General features: G+C 37.4%; 1 protein-coding gene across 1 annotated transcript in view; it reads left to right on the top strand.

Moving 5' to 3' along the window:
* The window catches only part of fgfrl1b (fibroblast growth factor receptor like 1b), a 44,675-nt gene extending 28,908 nt beyond the window's left edge, over positions 1 to 15,767 (top strand). Inside the window, exons 4-7 of the mRNA XM_048176517.1 lie at positions 11,319 to 11,411; positions 11,613 to 11,891; positions 13,874 to 14,227; positions 14,428 to 15,767. Coding sequence (XP_048032474.1) covers positions 11,319 to 11,411; positions 11,613 to 11,891; positions 13,874 to 14,227; positions 14,428 to 14,813 — 1,112 coding nt within the window. The 3' untranslated portion in view covers positions 14,814 to 15,767. The remainder of the gene's footprint in view (positions 1 to 11,318; positions 11,412 to 11,612; positions 11,892 to 13,873; positions 14,228 to 14,427) is intronic.
* Positions 15,768 to 17,296: the final 1,529 nt, after the last annotated feature.

Below are 17,296 nucleotides of genomic sequence, written 5' to 3'. Positions count from 1 at the left end.
GAATTCATTTGTGTCCATATGTGTTTGTGCTTTGAACTTGCCCAAGCTTATTTCCCTACAATGAAAGAAATAAAACAAACACGCTCTTGAGAGCTCAAGTTGTGAAGCTCCGTGTCACATTACAAGTAATCAGAATTACGGATTACATCAGTGGTAGAATGACGCATGATCAAAGGGGGGCTTTAAGAGTATTTTCCAGTGGTTGTGACAGTCTTGTGATGTGTTTGACATCAGACAAATAAATTCTACTGTATTCCAGTCTTTTCTTTAGATACTAATAGTCATTCTACAAAACGTGTGCCATTTGTGTTTTATTTTTATTTGTGTACAAAAAATGACTTCACCCTGTAGCAGAATATTAACAAATAGCGTTTAGTCAAAAGCTCTCTTTATTTCAGTTATCCATCAACCCTGTTACATCATATTTTTTTCTTTTTTTAAGTAATTATAAAAAAAAAATCAATAAATAATAAAAAATGACATCATTATCTTTTAAAGAAGTGAACCCTTAATTGATTATTGATTATTACCAAATTTTTAAGGAGCACCTTTTTAAAGTCATAATATTATGCAAGGGCAATCATACACATATACTATACTGGACAGAAGTTTGGAGTAATTAAGATTTTTTTAAAGGTGCCCTAGAATTAAATATTGAATTTATATTGGCATAGTTAAATAACAAGAGTTCAGTACATGGAAAAGACATACATTGAGTTTCAAACCCCATTGCTTCCTCCGTCTTATATAAATCTCATTTGTTTAAAAGACTTCCGGAAAACACGCAGATCTCAACATAACACAGACTGTTACGTAACAGTCGGGATCATTAATATGTATGACCCCAATATTTGCATATATTCCAGCCCATGTTCAAGGCATTAGACAAGGAAAGGCAGTATTAACGCCTGGATCTGTGCACAGACAAGGTAAGCCAGCAAGAACAACAGCGAAAAATGGCAGATGGAGCATTAATAACTGACATGATCCACGATAGCATGATATTTTTAGTGATATTTGTAAATTGTCTTTCTAAATGTTTCATTAGCATGTTGCTAATGTACTGTTAAATGTGGTTAAAGTTACCATTGTTTCTTTCTGTATTCACGGAAACAAGAGCCGTCGCTATTTTCATTTTTAAACACTTGCAGTCTGTATAATGCATAAACACAACTTCATTCTTTATAAATCTCTCCAACAGTGTAGCATTAGCCGTTAGCCACAGAGCATATAGCCTCAAACTCATACAAAATCAAACGTAAACATCAAAATAAATACTTTACTCACATAATTCGAAGCATGCATACAGCATGCATGACGAACATCTTGTAAAGATCCATTTGAGGGTTATATTAGCTGTGTGAACTTTGTAAATGCACTGTAATATAGTCGAGAGCTCGTGTGGCAGGGAGCACGCGATTTAAAGGGGCGGCGCTGCCAAAATCAGTGTATAGTTAATGATGCCCCAAAATAGGCAGTTAAAAAAATTAATAAAAAAAAATCTATGGGGTATTTTGAGCTGAAACTTCACAGACACATTCAGGATACACGTTAGACTTATATTACATCTTGTGAAAAAGCATTCTTGGGCACCTTTAATGTTTTTGAAACAACAAATTATAACTTCAGCAGAAAGCCAGAAAAGAACAAATGATGAGACAATTAAGATGAAAATGTAAGCAGAGGAAACTGATCTAATGTTAAAATAATTTAATTTTGATATAATAATATTGATCATATTTCATCATTCCTTTACTTAGATTAAATATTTTTAGACTCGGTTTCATAGACAGGGCTTAGCCTAAACCAGGATTAGGCCTTAGTTCAATTAGGGCATTTAAGTAACTTTTATAAATGTACCCTAGAAAAAAAACATTAGTGGTGTGCATCTTGAGACAAAACAATATCACTGACATATTTTGTGATATGTCAGTACAAGTTGCTTTAAAAAAAAAAACAGCTCAAACATGCATTTTAGTCTAGGACTAGCTTAAGCCTCATCTGTGAAACCGGGGGATTGATTAGCAGCTCTTGCCTGTAGTGGAATCTAATGTTCTGAGTCCACATTTAAAATCTGGGATTAATAATGTTTGAAAGAAAAATTTAAAACAAAGTTTAGTTCCTGTTTCTATAGTTACTAAGATCCCCTTGTTTGTTACCTTGGTTACTAATTAATCCCACCTGTATCTAGTTTAGTTATCTGTGTATAAGTTTTGTTCATTCTTTGGTCGGTTCTCATCGTGTACTTAATGTAGTATGTGTTATTTTCCTTGTGATTATTATTAAAAGTATCTCTTCAGACTTCCTGCATAATGCATGTTATTAATACTATGACCTACTAGGGATGCTCCGATCCGCCTTTTTTCGCTTCCGATACCGAGTCCGATACCTGGGATTCAGTATCGGCCGGTACCGATCCGGTGTTCAAGTAATAATAAAAAAGTGCTAAATTACCTAATAAACTGTATGCCTCACTGTGTGGAAGAAACTGGGATCATTCTTTTGTGCAAGGTATCAGGCTTGACTTAAACATTACTTTCCTAACTTTGTAAAACAAAATAACAAACAGACACAAATGTAGTGAATTATTTATTAAATAATTGTGCATCAGTGCAACAACTGTAAATAAACCAATAGCTTCACTAGCTTGGTAGAAATTCAAGTTGTCCAGCTGACTCCTTCATCCATGACTCATGACTTATATTTATATTTATATATAAAAATAAACTTTTAAATTTATAGCTGAGTTTTTTTTTTTTTTTTTTTTTTTTTTTTTTTTTTTAATGAGGCAGCAACATATATATAGGACTGAACAAAAAATGCTATTAACAATCTTTCATTGCGCAAAAGTATTATAATATGAACGGCTCCCATACAGAGCGGCACAAAGTGCTTATGCGCATCCCGTGTGCAGAATGATGCGCTTGAAGCATCATGGAGTCACAGCATGCAGGTGCAGCGCTCCGCATTGAAAAGTTCAAAGCACAAAGTGAAGATATATTGATGCGTATTGTATTACCGGTATCTTTGTCTACAGATGAAGTATAATAATAGAAACATTGAATCATCTTGGAGAGAGTTTCATTGTGCTGACTGTCGTAACCGAACGCGACACGCAGTTTGAATGCTGAATTGAGAATGACTGACAGAGGCATTTACATGAACTTTAATTTAACGACTTAAATATTTATGTGTACCTCAAATTAAACTATGGAATGGCTTCAGAACACTTGGAATATAGTGCACAGAAACTTTATGGTGCTTTTTAATGTTTTTATGCCTTTTGTGGGGCTTAACAATAACACAGAATAGCACACACACAATATCGGATTTGGATCGGTCCCATCCGGCCGATACCCGATCCGGCAAAAATGGCAGTATCGGAGCCGATACCCATCCCTACGACCTACGTGACAGATTATTTAATGGACTTCTTCTCACAGAACGGCCGGTCACTAGAGGAGTACGTGAAGTTCCTGGAGCATTACCAGAAAAGCCCCGTTTCCACCGCAGGAACTTTACCCAGGAACTAGGGACTTTAGGCTGGTACTCGGTGTGTTTCCACCGCAGGAACCAGGAACTAAAAAAAGTTCCGGGTAAAATGTCCCCCTCAGAAAAGTCCCTGATGGCGAGGTGGTACTTTTTCAAAGTTCAGGAACTTTCGGGGGTGGGACTAGGCACTGAACATGCTGATTGGTCGGATTCACGCCGCATTTGATTGGTCGGATTCACGCCGCATTTGATTGGTCAACTCCACGCAGCAGTAAATTCCATAATAACATTCTTCACAACTCTGGATAATTTTGATTGATTGTTTTCTTACCAATCTTGTTCTTTCTGCCCGATGGAGCGCGTTCGTCCCAGCCATCTCACAGTCGATGTCGGCAATTGCTGATAAGACACGTTGTCTCATTTTATATCGAGAATTACGAGCTTTCTGTATACACTTTACTATCAGTGCTCGTCTGTTTTCTGCCGTTTGGTTCATTATTTCTTTAGTAAACCAACACACCATGAGCAGAAGCAGCATTCCTTGAATCTCCTCCATACTGCTTTTTCTGTTGCACAAGAATGATTACGGTCCGTCACTGACAGGAAGAAACAGTTGCGCGCAGTACTACGTCACCGGACAAATTAGCCTAATCTTCACGATGCTGCTTTTGAGGGACGATCTGTCCTTTCATCGAGATCATCGATTATGCCTTGTGGGTGTGCAGATCCTCCATCACCGTGGGAATCGTTGAGGATGACCACACCATTAACTCCATTAACAATTCCCAGCCCACCACACTCTACATCATGAATGACTCGGTCGTACCCAATGCCCTACCCACCCCATTGTCACCATCCTCACCACAAGCTCTGTCTAATTCCCTGGACCCATCTGCCCCGCTGGTGCCTCGCAGCTCCTCAGCTCCGCCCGTGCCACTGTCTCATTCCTGCTCATTGGCTCCACCTCGGACCTCCTTAACACCAGTGCAACACTGTGAGTTGGATCCCCTGGCTACACCCAAGGTATCCAGGCCCATTGCTCCACCTCAGCCTGACAGCCCTTCAGCTCTGCCTCGGCTCTACACCTTGGTCTCTCATTACCTAGGTTTTGCTCCAGACTTCTGGGCCTCTGGCTGCGCCTCAGTTCTCCACCCGTTTGGCTCCACCAGGCTCCTCATTCCCACCGTTCCTACCTTCTGGTGTCACCCTGTTCTGTCCGGCCTCCGTCGTCACTTCATGCACTGAAGCCAGCGAATTTGTCTTGGACTTTCTGGCCTTCCAATGTCGGCCCCAAGGTTCCACCCAAGAGGTCTATCAGGGCTCCACCTTGGCTCCTCCTTCCCTCATCTCTGATCCACATCTTCCTCATTCTTCTCCAAAGCCCCCTCCTCCCTATCCACGCACCTTGTTGGAAGGGGCACTAATGCCAGGATTAAGTTGTTTTATTTTGTTTTTGTTCGTGTTCCTGTATTTCCATGCAGTTTATTTTCTATAGTTACCAAGTTCTCCTTGTTCCTTGATCCATATTGTAAAAGTATTTTATTTCTTTAGAAATAAAAAATCTTACTGATAATTTGTATATAAGATGAATGTTTATAACTAAATATTTTATTGTCATTTATTAGGCAAATAACAAGCTGAAAGAAATAAATAGTCTTTATTCACACATAACACATATAAATATATATATTTATACATTATCTCACAAAAGCATGTACACCCCTCACATTTCTGCAACCATTTTAGTATATCTTCTCAAGGGACAATACTATAGAAAAGAAACTTGGATATATTTTAGAGTAGTCAATGTGCTGCTTGTATAGCAGTATAGATTTACTGTCTTCTGAACTGTACATTTGATCCTCCTCCACTACTCCTACTCCTACACCTACCCATCACAGAAAACATTCTGCATTATGTCCTCATATTTCATTTTTATGTCATAATACCAGTGTAATACCTGTCATTATACAAATTTGTGTCCTCATAAATCACAAAAATGTGCACACACACACACACACACACACACACACACACACACACACACATATATATGAGAGAGAGAGAAGAGAGAAAGCATCGCAAAAAAAAGAGCTGTTATCAAGGCCAGAAGAGGCCATACATAATATATATAGTGAACCGAATCTCACAAAACTGAGTACATCCCTCACATTTCAGCAACCATTTTATTATATGTTCTCAAGGGACAATATTATAGAAATGAAAATTGTATATACTTTAGAGTAGACAATGCGCAGCTCGTATAGCAGTAAAGATTTACTGTCCTCTGAAAATACACAAAAAAGAAGCTCTCTGACTTTTAGATCTCACTGTGTCAAATTATAGCATCCAGTAAATGCACTAAATATTTTGACTCCGATATATCTCTGATGCATATGTGCAATTCAAACCAGATCCTAATCACATCATGGCTTTGGTTTCATGGCATACAACTGAGCCTTCTTTGAGCTGCAAGGGGAGCAAAGGTTTTAATTAAACTAAAGGGATGCAAATTACCCACCTTAATCAGAGAGCCACATTAAAGGGCCTTTCATCCACCTCATTAGAGGGGCCAGAGGCTGGGCCGGGCCCTTTGCAGGATGCTCCGGGCCCACTCCACTCACAACAGAGAAGAAAAGAACACAGACACATTAGGTTTGGCCAATTTCCTCCCGAGTTGCCATACGACTGTTGCAGCAAACCACTTATGGCTCTATAAAAGATACAAGGAGACTTCTAATTACCCTTTCTCATCTGCTTCTCTCTGTCTTTGCCTGCTGTGAATGTACCAACAGTCTCTAATTTGCCTCTTCAGTCAGCACTCACAGTGATATGCCATGCCAAATATACAGATGGAAATGAGGTGTATGTGTAAAGCTAACAAGAATGGAGGTATCAAATCATATTTTTTAAAAGCATGAAAGCTTACCTACATTACCCATCTGATTTAATTCTTTTGTTTTGATTTTATTGGCAGGAATAAGCACTTGCTTTTATAACAGCCCAGTCTATTCCTTTGTATTTCCCTCTCATCTCTCTCCAGTATTTTTGAATACATTTGAATACATGAAAACACATAACCGTGCTTCTTTCAAAAAAGATTAGAACTAATGTTTTCATCAAGAACAAAATGATTGGAAGAGCTTAAAAGGGCTGGAAAGAACTCAATAAAAAAATGTATTCATAGTTCATACCTTTTTCATTCATAGTACTTTAATCTCACAATGGTAAACTGCATTGGCTGTGTTTTCTTTTGTGTTTTACTGGAACAGACATGGTTTCAGTAAGTGATAGGCTATTACCTTAAAAACACAGTATCAGTCAAACGACTCTGTACGTTTCTACACATCTTCAATCTTCATTACGACCTTGATAGAAAAAAGGAAACAAGACCAATTCTTCCTTTGATGTTAATTTTATTTAGATGTTGTACTCGTCACTGAAAATCACTAGAAACGTTTCAGCCTGCTTTCTATTCAATGTTTGTTTTGCTTTGATTTTTTTTCCCTAGCATGTGGAGCTCTATATGACAGATCTACAGGAATGTATGTTTGCGCACAGGTATGAATGGAGAATGAAACTTTTTGAAGGCGTTGCTTTTAACTTCATCCCAGTTGGAAAAAATAATATGTGAGCCTTATTAACACTGAGTCCACATGAAGATCATTTGTAAGCTGAGCTGTGGGGCTGCCTGTGGACCTCAACCAAGCCCACCTTCTTTGGGCACCCCCTCTCTATATGTATCTCTATAGGGCTGCAGAGGAAAAGGAGCCCCCTGTCCTTCAGAGCTTCAAAGCTCCTTTGCCGCTTTTTTCGTGCCCCACCAGTGCAAAAAACATCACTGAGAGTAACTGAACTATGAATTCATTCCATTAGAAACATGCATAGTAATACTCATAATGCCATACAGCTCTAGAATGCTGTGTCAGGGAGACCTCTGTCTTTTTGGACACCTGTTTAGAGAACTCACCCTTCACAATCCAGAGAACTAGAGTCTGGAGTTGGGCTCTCAGTAAGACCACTTTAGCCCACATAAAGCTCCACTGATTCCACTCTGCTGCTGCTGAACAGAGCGGCAATGGCTTACTTTTGCTCCTACGCCCCAGGGCCAAAGGTAACAATGGACTGTAGGCTGATGAAAACACTTCTGCTAGCTTTGGCTTGAATGTCTGTTGAACATGCAAGGACTGTGCTCAGCATATGAGGATTAGCAGGGACAAAGGTGCGGTGCGCTCTCCACAGCAGCTATACACACAGCCTCAGGACAGCAGGAACTAAAGAAAAACAGAGTTTGAAGGCTTTTCTAGCTGAAGAGACATTACCAACCTTCCATTGTCATGTTCAGTAATGTGAAAATACAGTACCATTCAAAAGTTTGGGGCCAGTAAGGTTTTTTAAAAGAAGTGTATACGTTTATTCATTCATAAAATAATTTGGAGTAATAATTAATTATTTAAACTTATTTATAATTAAATGCATTAAATTGATCTAAAATTACAGCAGACTTTTACATTGATAAAATTATGCTGTTATTTAGAACTTTCTATTCATCGAAGAATACTAATCTCAGTTTCCAACTCTTTATCATCTGTTTTCAACACTGATAATTAAAAAAAAAAAAAAAATTATTAAGCAGCAAATCAGCATATTAGAATGATTTCTGAAGGTTCATGTGACACTGAAGACTGGAGTAATTCTGCTGAAAATTCAGCTTTGTCATCACAGGAATAAATTACATTATTATAATATATTAAATAGAAAATGCGTTGTATTATGTGAGTATTGTATTTATTTGGATGTTTACATTTGATTCTGAATGAGTTTGAGGTTTTGCTCCGTGGCTAAAGCTAAAATTACACACTGTTGGAGAGATTTATAAAGAATGAAGTTGTGTTTATGCATTATACAGACTGCAAGTGTTTAAAAATGAAAATAGCGACGGCTCTTGTCTCCATGAATACAGTAAGAAACGATCGTAACTTTAACCACATTTAACAGTACATTAGCAACATGCTAATGAAACATTTAGAAAGACAATTTACAAATATCACTGAAAATATCATGTTATCATGGATCATGTCAGCTATTATTGCTCCATCTGCCATTTTTTGCTGTTGTCCTTGCTTGCTTACCTAGTCTGATGATTCAGCTGTGCACAGATCCAGACGTTAATGCTGGCTGCCCTTGTGTAATGCCTCGATCATGGGCTGTTACGTAACAGTCGGTGTTATGTTGAGATTCACCTGTTCTTCAGAGGTCTTTTAAACAAATAAGATTTATATAAGAAGGAGGAAACAATCGAGTTTGAGACTCACTGTATGTCATTTCCATGTACTGAACTCTTGTTATTTAACTATGCCAATATAAATTCAATTTTTAATTCTAGGACACCTTTAAATTGTAATAATATTTCACAGTATTACCATTTTACTGTATTTTTAATAAAAATAAATGCAGGCTTGCTGAGCATTAGAGGCTTCTTTCAAAAACATTTAAAATTACTGACCCCAAACTTTAAAGTGTGTATATACACTACCAGTCAAAGGTTTTATTTTTTCTTTTTATTATTATTATTATTAATACATACATTTTTAAAGAAATGAAAAACATGTATAATAAATTATTTTCTTTGCATCAAAAGATTTTTAAGGTCTTGGGGAACATTTTAGTAATTTGTGCCTAAACTTATGCCTAATAGTGCATTTGAAGTATGGGATTTTTCTGACTAAAGCAATTTTTAATAGATTTTATGCACTTAAAAGAAAAAGATATTTTTCTTTTTGTTTATAAAAAAATATCTAAACATTTTCTTATTTAATTTTTTCACCATTTATTGCTTATTTTACAGTATCCAAATGTTACTGGTACTAGAATCATAGTGAGACTGTGGCTTTAAATTCTGTCATGGAGGGTGGGGGAGTAACAAATGTTTGGTTTCACTTTTTCTTCTTAAGTGAAGTACTAGCTGTGCCAACCACTGATGACGCTGGCTGAACAGAACTATGGAAAGTATTCAGAAGGCATTTTATTAAGTAGTTTCATCACCTTCGCATGTGAGAAGCATTTGTTGCCACAGTGTTGATTCATGGCTTGTTGATTTGGGATTGCCTAGAATAAGTAATGTTGTGTACATAAAGATGTTGTGTTCGGCTAATCTACCCACTTGTGTGTGTGCCGACGATTGGTCTGCTGTGGATTCAGGGGAGTGAGAGGGTTCTCTGTGCATTCCTCTGAGCCAAGCCAGAGAAATTCATCCCAAACAAAGCAGCACTCTCAGCTCTGTCTGCACAGTTTAGGTTAAAGTCAGTTAATTGGCTTCCTGTCCAGGGTTAAGTCAACACAGTGTTGTGTCTTAAACAGTGTGGAAACTGGAGAGAAGAAACAATATAGCAGTGTTTGTTCACCCCCAGTGCACAAACCCCTTCAAAATAATACGTCAGTTCAGCCTGGTTATTGTTCCCATGGAGTTCTAAAATGTAACCGGTTCTGAAAAAACACACAATCCTTTACACACCTCACAGTCCACTGATCTCCATGCGAAATTCGGCACAGAGGGGTTCTGTTGGCTCTCAAAGCACTACAAATAAATCTCACCAAGTGTTGGCCTTTGCACTGACCCGCTCATTCAACATGATTTACATGACACCATTTGCAGACATTAATAGTGGGTATGAAGATGAAAGAGCTCATATTGCTAGAGAAACATCTGACTGCTGATTTATGGACCAATATCTAAACTATTCCTTAAAGTATGCTTGAGAACAAGAGGATTTTAGAATTGACGTGTTATACTGGGGTTCTTAAACAAGACTTTAGTACTTTCACTTGTGTTATATATATATATATAAAAATATATATATATATATATATATATATATATATATATATATATATATATATATATATATATATATATATATATATATATATATATATATAAATAATATTTTCATTCTGAATTTAATCCACAAATACTGAAACAAGCTGACATTTAAATAGCTCCCTGAGTAGCAGAGATTTGCCTGAAATCATTTGTAATCATGCCATAAGAAAATATTTTATATAAAAAATGTCAAAGCATATGTCACCTGAAACAAATCATGCTAGACCTTTTCTCATAACTACATTTTTTTAGACATGTTGTTTACTTCCAACTGGACCAAAAGTTTTTTTAATTCTATGAAATCAGTTCACATAAATGTTTTAGCAAAATCTTATTAACTCTGCAACAAAGTTTGACAACCAGAAAGTGCCCAGATATTTGTTTTAATTTTGAACAATGTGTCTGTTGTTTATCATTTTTAACCTGAAAATTGTGCTATGAAAATTGTGCTAAAATTGTCTGTTGTTTATAATTTTTAACCTGAAAATTGTGCTATATTTATAATAATTAAATATAATAAATAAAGATATAATAATTGTTTTTTTTTATGTTATTATCCAATGCAAAGATATGTATGCATTTTTGTTTACATGTGAATTATGCGTCTAAATATTTGTCTTAATTTTAAATATGTTTTATAATTTGAAACTTATTTTTGTGATTTTTTTTATTTTTTATTATTATTTTATTTTTTTATTGCCGATTTGTTCAGTATTTGGTATCTAACATGTGGCTCAAGTGTCCAAATGCTTTTAAGGACCACTGGGCATTTTAATATTATAATGAGGTTTTATAGAAATGCACATTGATTAATTCTGAGAAATCTCTTTCCTCCACTCTTCCTACTGATTATTTAAATCTGTATGTGTAGAATACTGAAGTGAAGCATGATGAAACAAATAAATATTTCTCATGCTTCATCACTTTGGACTGTGTCTTACAGATGATGCAGCTGTGACACAAAACCAGCCTCCACCAGAGGCAGCAGAACCTAACGCAGATCTCGTCCTGCAGGACCCCACCGGAGAGCCATGGGGTAAGCAACTGATACACACCTTCCTCATCTTTCACTCAGTGTTACTCAACACATGAGGTCATCAGCATGGGCTGTGTTTGAACCAGCATTCTGTACGAGCTTAAGAAAGATCATTTCATCACTGATGTGTGACTACCTAACAAAATATGTTTTGTCATCCAGCCCTAACCTCTTGCTGTAAATGTTTTATTTCCTCCGCAGTGAAGCCACGCTTCAGTCAGCCTACAAAGATGCGCAGGCGTGTGCTAGAGCAGCCTGTTGGCAGCTCGGTGCGTCTCAAGTGTCTGGCCAGTGGCAATCCAACACCGGTCATTACATGGTGGAAAGACCAGAGCCAGCTGCCCAGCCCTCATCAGAGTAAACGGCCACAGTGGACACTGACTCTGAAGAACCTGCAGCCTCAGGACAGTGCCAAATACACCTGTCATGTCTCCAATGCAGCGGGACACATCAATGCCACCTACAAAGTTGATGTAATTGGTGAGTTTGGTAGCTAAAGCGGACTGTTAGAAGCAATGCTATCTGTTTATGCAGGGTATCCGCAGGGCATTAAAAAGCATTAAAAGTCATTAAATGGATTTTGCGAAAATTAAGGCCTTAAATGGCATTAAAAAGCATTACATTTTATTCCTACAGGCATTTTTTTTTTTTTAGATAGTTTTGAAGAAAAATAATACTATCAGTTTATTTTGAATATAGCCTTCATAATTAATAACTTTGATTTGCTGTCGTAAAATATGTACATTGTTGTGATACACACACGGAACCAGTTTGGTAATTGTCTCCGGCCGGTTAGCAACTTTTCAGACCCCTTTTGCGACTTTTTTTCCAAGAAAGCGCGTTGTGACAAATATACTTGTTAACCTGATCTAGCTTCCGAGATCCACCAGTACTGCCGCATGAGCGCGATATATATGGCTTGCTTTCACCTCTCTCTGCGTCTGCTGTTCAGTTAGTGGCTGAAAGGAGCAGCGCATTCAGTTGAGGATGTGCGCTTTGTCAGAGAACAAATAAAATAGATACTATTGTTTCTAACCTGACTGAGTGATCATTTTACATGTACATATAATGTTAGCCAAAATCACAGCAACTGTCTTTATCTTATGTGTATTGTGATTTTGTCAGACAACGTCTCGATTATAAATCAGGATTTTAGTGCTGGTTTAACATGTCAGGGCTCGACACTAACGCTTTTCAATTAGTCCAGGATACGTGGATTTTTTGAAGGGGCAAGTGAAAGAGATTTTTACTTGCCCGGCCGTACAAGGACCTGATTAAAACATCAATACAAAAAAATAACATTTAGCGACATATATATGGCATTAAAAATAAAAAAAAGGCATTAAAAAGGCATTAAAAAAGCATTAAATTAGATTTGATGAAACCTGCAGAAACCCTGTAATGATATATAAATATTTATATAAAAATAATATATAAAATAAATAATACAAATAATTTATATTAATAATATATAAAATACATTTAATAAATAATTGGTGAGTTAAATGGTTAGCAATGGAATGTATTCGTTAATAAATATTTATGTATAAATTATACATATTTACATATTTATAAAATAAATACAAGGTATAAAATATATACATATTTAAAGAAATACATATACTACATTGCATTACATATATACATAAATAATAATATATCATATTTTATAATAATTGCCACTGTTTTTATCCATTGCAATGTTATTGATGCATTTTTGTTACATGTGACTTATTTAACTAAATGTATTTATTTTTGTGAACTTTACTTGAAAGTATTTTTAAACATATAATTGACAATTTGTTCAGAATTTTAAATTATATATATCACGTTATGGACGTCATGGTTCGGTGCATACAGTCAGACGACGAATACAGTCAGAACGGGGGCACTTGCGGTAATGCAACTCTGTTTGCTAACCACCACAACAGGAAAAAGCACAGAAGAAGAAGAATAGACAATAAGCGTGTAATCTCTCAACTGGTGTTTCAAACATGGAAAGATGTCAATAAAACTGCTTGAGAATAATATTTCCTGTAGCATTACAGTTAAGTCAGGCAAGTCATTTACTGTCCACAGCATGTTAGTTCACTAGAGAAATGAACTCTAGAGGGGAGCATTTCACTAAATATATGCACTAAATTAGCTTATATATTCATTATATTGTGCTAGTAATGTCTTAATTATTTACGATGTTTAAATTTATATATTTGTCTTGAAAACAAGTTATGACAGTAACAGTAACTTTTTAATAATAATAATAATTAGTGAGCTGTGATATCTAAAGTGAATGGTTAGCATAGCATGGAATATGTTTGTTAATATATATAAAAATATTTTAAATCATATATATATTTATTTTGCATTACAAAATTTGTATATATGGATATGGATAGTTATTGCAATTTCAAATGTGCAAAGTGATCTAATTTACTTTAAGTTTTGATTGGTTCTCTCTACAGAACGCACCAACTCCAAACCCATTCTGACTGGTACCCATCCTGTCAACACAACCGTGGAGTTTGGTGGAACAGCCTCGTTCCAATGTAAAGTCCACAGTGACGTGAAGCCTGTTATCCAGTGGCTAAAGAGGGTGGATCCAGGCACAGAGGGGCGCTATAACTCTACGCTGGAGGTTGGAGGCCAGCACTTTGTGGTGCTGCCCACTGGGGACGTGTGGTCCAGACCTGACGGTTCCTACCTCAACAAGCTGGCCATCGTCAAGGCACGCGACGAGGATGCTGGAATGTATATCTGTTTAGGGGCTAATACCATGGGCTATAGCTTCCGCAGTGCCTACCTCACCGTTCTCTCAGGTCAGTTCCTGTAATTCTCCTATTCTAAGTGGCTTTTCAGATTGAAGCTTGGTGTCAAAGTGACACGCATGCAGCTCACAGCGTCACAGACTGGCCAATCTGTGGCTACATGTGTGTAAAGGTCATGCTTCAATCTGAAACCAAAAGCACATATATTTACTTAATTAAATCACACTAAGCCATTTTGTGTTTGTTTACAGATCCCAAGGTGGAAAAAGATGTGATTCCACGCCACATCAGCCCCGGTCTTCCCTGGCCGCTGATCATTGGGATCCCAGCTGCTGCCCTGCTCATCGTAGGCACCATCGTGCTCTGGTTGTGCCACAGCCGCAGACGCCAGAGCGCTTTGCCTCCCCGACCGACGACCTATCGAGACCATCACATTCCTGACAAGGAGCCCAGCATGCCAAGCTCCATCAACCCTGACCTGCAAAACCAGAGACTAATGGGAATGGGGCCCCCAGCTCTCAGCGGTCCACCAAAGATTTATACCAAGGTCTACACAGACATGCACACACACACCCACACACACTCCCATGCACACATGGAGGGAAAAGTACACCAGCATTTCCATTACCAGTGTTAACAGGTTACCATCAGGTGACCAATGCTGCTGCCTCTGTTCTCATGAGCTAAGGGCCACCACTTGAGGACCACAACCGTACTGTAGGACTGCACGAGATTGACCTGAACACAAGCGTCGGAGGAGATCTGATGGAGCCCATTTACCTTGAAATGTCTCAGGTCAAGGAAAATGTCTCACACTCAGTAGAGCTGCAGTGGACCTCAGTTTTCCTTTAGGTTCTTTGGAGTTCAAAATCAAATAACAGTGAATCAGAGCAACCCGAGCAAGTGCTAACAGTCCAAGAACAATACTTGGACCCTTTTGCTATTCCAAAGCCAAGCATTACACAGGAAGTAGAGTGGAGATGTTTTATATTTGGAGAAACTGTGATGATATGTGTTAAGCATACTGGTGGCCCTGTTTACAGTGTGTTCTGAACATTAATGTCAGTCAGTTAGCTAAAATGTGGTGTTTACTCTTTTTGTTGGTTTGTTTTTGTTTTGCAACATTATATTGTGAAGAAATTATGCAAGAAAATGTCAGGGAAACTAGATGGATGACTAAACGGAAAGGGGGCAAGGGCTTCTGTTGCATTATCATTAAAAGGTACTTTGTGTATGTATTCAGCTCAACTTTCTGATAATTGCAGTATTACGTAACGTACCCTCTCTATGTCAATGCAGCCTCACTGTTTGCTAGTTACAGTCAAGGAAACTATTACATTGTGTATCATTGCAATCTATAGAAGAGCAGGTAACACAGCATTATGATAATATATTTTAAGATTCAAACAAAAGCTATACAGTTCAGCAGGTCTTTAGAAACCCCTTGTGAGCCGATATACAAATCTCTTTAAAAACTATAAATGTGAGAACATGTTTATCTGAGATACTGCATGCTGCGATTTGTACTTTGGTGCTCATGTAAGTGTATTTTAATAATATTTTTGTATTAAATAAATAATTTTCTATTTTCCCCAATGTCTTTACAGTTTGACCCCCAAAAGCTTGCGTATTTTTGGTGGGAGTTGGATGCCACCGCAGTGGCTGTTGACTCTCCTCACCCTCCCTAACACGGCCTCAGACCGCTGTTAGTTCAACAGGCTGAGGAATGCAATGAGAAAATCAAGTTATTCTTTTCGACACCAGGAAAGTAGGGAAATATTCCCAGCAGGATTTGATGGGTATTAATATTCGGATAGGGTTACAAAGAGGGGGTTACAGTTCTTAAGGCTGTTTCCTCTGTGCTCCCTGTGGATGACAAAGGCAAGAAAAACTCTCCCCCAACACCAAATGCCCCAGAGGTGAGTGCTGACTGAGCACTGGACACGTGAACTTTTACAAGAAGAAAGAAAAAGGTTTAGACCGCCACATGTTAAATGTACCGAAACAGTTGTGTGGATGGAGGAACTGTCAGTACCTGCCAAACCAATTGTGTGGGTAATATAGACAAGAAAGGTCATGGTGCCATCTAGTGGCCATAATTGCTGTTACCACTCAATGTGCAATGTGAATTCAAAATCAACCATTCTTGATTTGGTTTTGTTTGCTTGTTTTTGGGGGGTATGGAATGTTGCTGTGTTTATTATAAATAATTTTTCTGGGCACGTCAATTTTTAAAAATGTGTTCGCCCTAGTAAATATTTTCTTGCAACGACATCTCTTCTCTGATGATGTGTCAACCTGTCATTCACATGATATCACAGAAGTGGCAAACCACAACCATCCAACAATCCAATCAGTTCCCAATGGACAAAATCAAAACCGGGCCTAAATTTTATCAAGTTTCACTCAGAAATACAACACAATAGGAAATAGACTATCGCAACTTTAGTTTAATGCCGAATTAAAAATGTAGGCCTATGTGCAGAGTATGAATGATTGTGGCATGATGTTAAGTTGTAGGCATCTGTAATATGATAATTACAAGGTTAACTAAAGCTAATTATTTATCATTTCTGTCTGTTCCTTGATGTGCGTGTTTGTGTGGTCCTGGTATTCCCTACGTTATTAAAATTTTGACCTTGTGGATTACCTTTTTTTCTTTTTTTTTTTTTGGTCCACATGAGGAAATTGTTTATGAAAATCTAAAATAGCAGAAAATATCAATGTACAAGAATGTGTGTGGGGTGTATGGAGGTCCTCACAAGTATAGCTAAACAAATGTGTGTGTGGGTTGCTGCTATTATTAGTGGTTAGTTTGTTTATATAAAGTGTTAATAAGTTGCTTTCAGTTGCCTGTTTGATTTGGCACATTGGCGTATTAGATAGACTAGCAGTGCTCTGACAGCTTTGATTGTCACGTATGGTTGAGGCAAAGATACCACAATACGCAGGATTTAAGTGCAGCAGTCCGTGTTTAGTAAGAGAAGAAAATGATAAAACACTCTTGACTAGCGACACGGGAACAGAACAACCAAACTTCATAAGATGCAATCGGACAAAGAACTGAACAAAACACAGGGCTTAAATAACAATGAACTAATCAAGCAAAACAACGTCAGG

This window comes from Megalobrama amblycephala, linkage group LG23 (genome assembly GCF_018812025.1).
Source record: "Megalobrama amblycephala isolate DHTTF-2021 linkage group LG23, ASM1881202v1, whole genome shotgun sequence".
Lineage (NCBI taxonomy): Eukaryota > Metazoa > Chordata > Actinopteri > Cypriniformes > Xenocyprididae > Megalobrama > Megalobrama amblycephala.
This window is presented reverse-complemented; position numbering and strand designations above follow the sequence as displayed.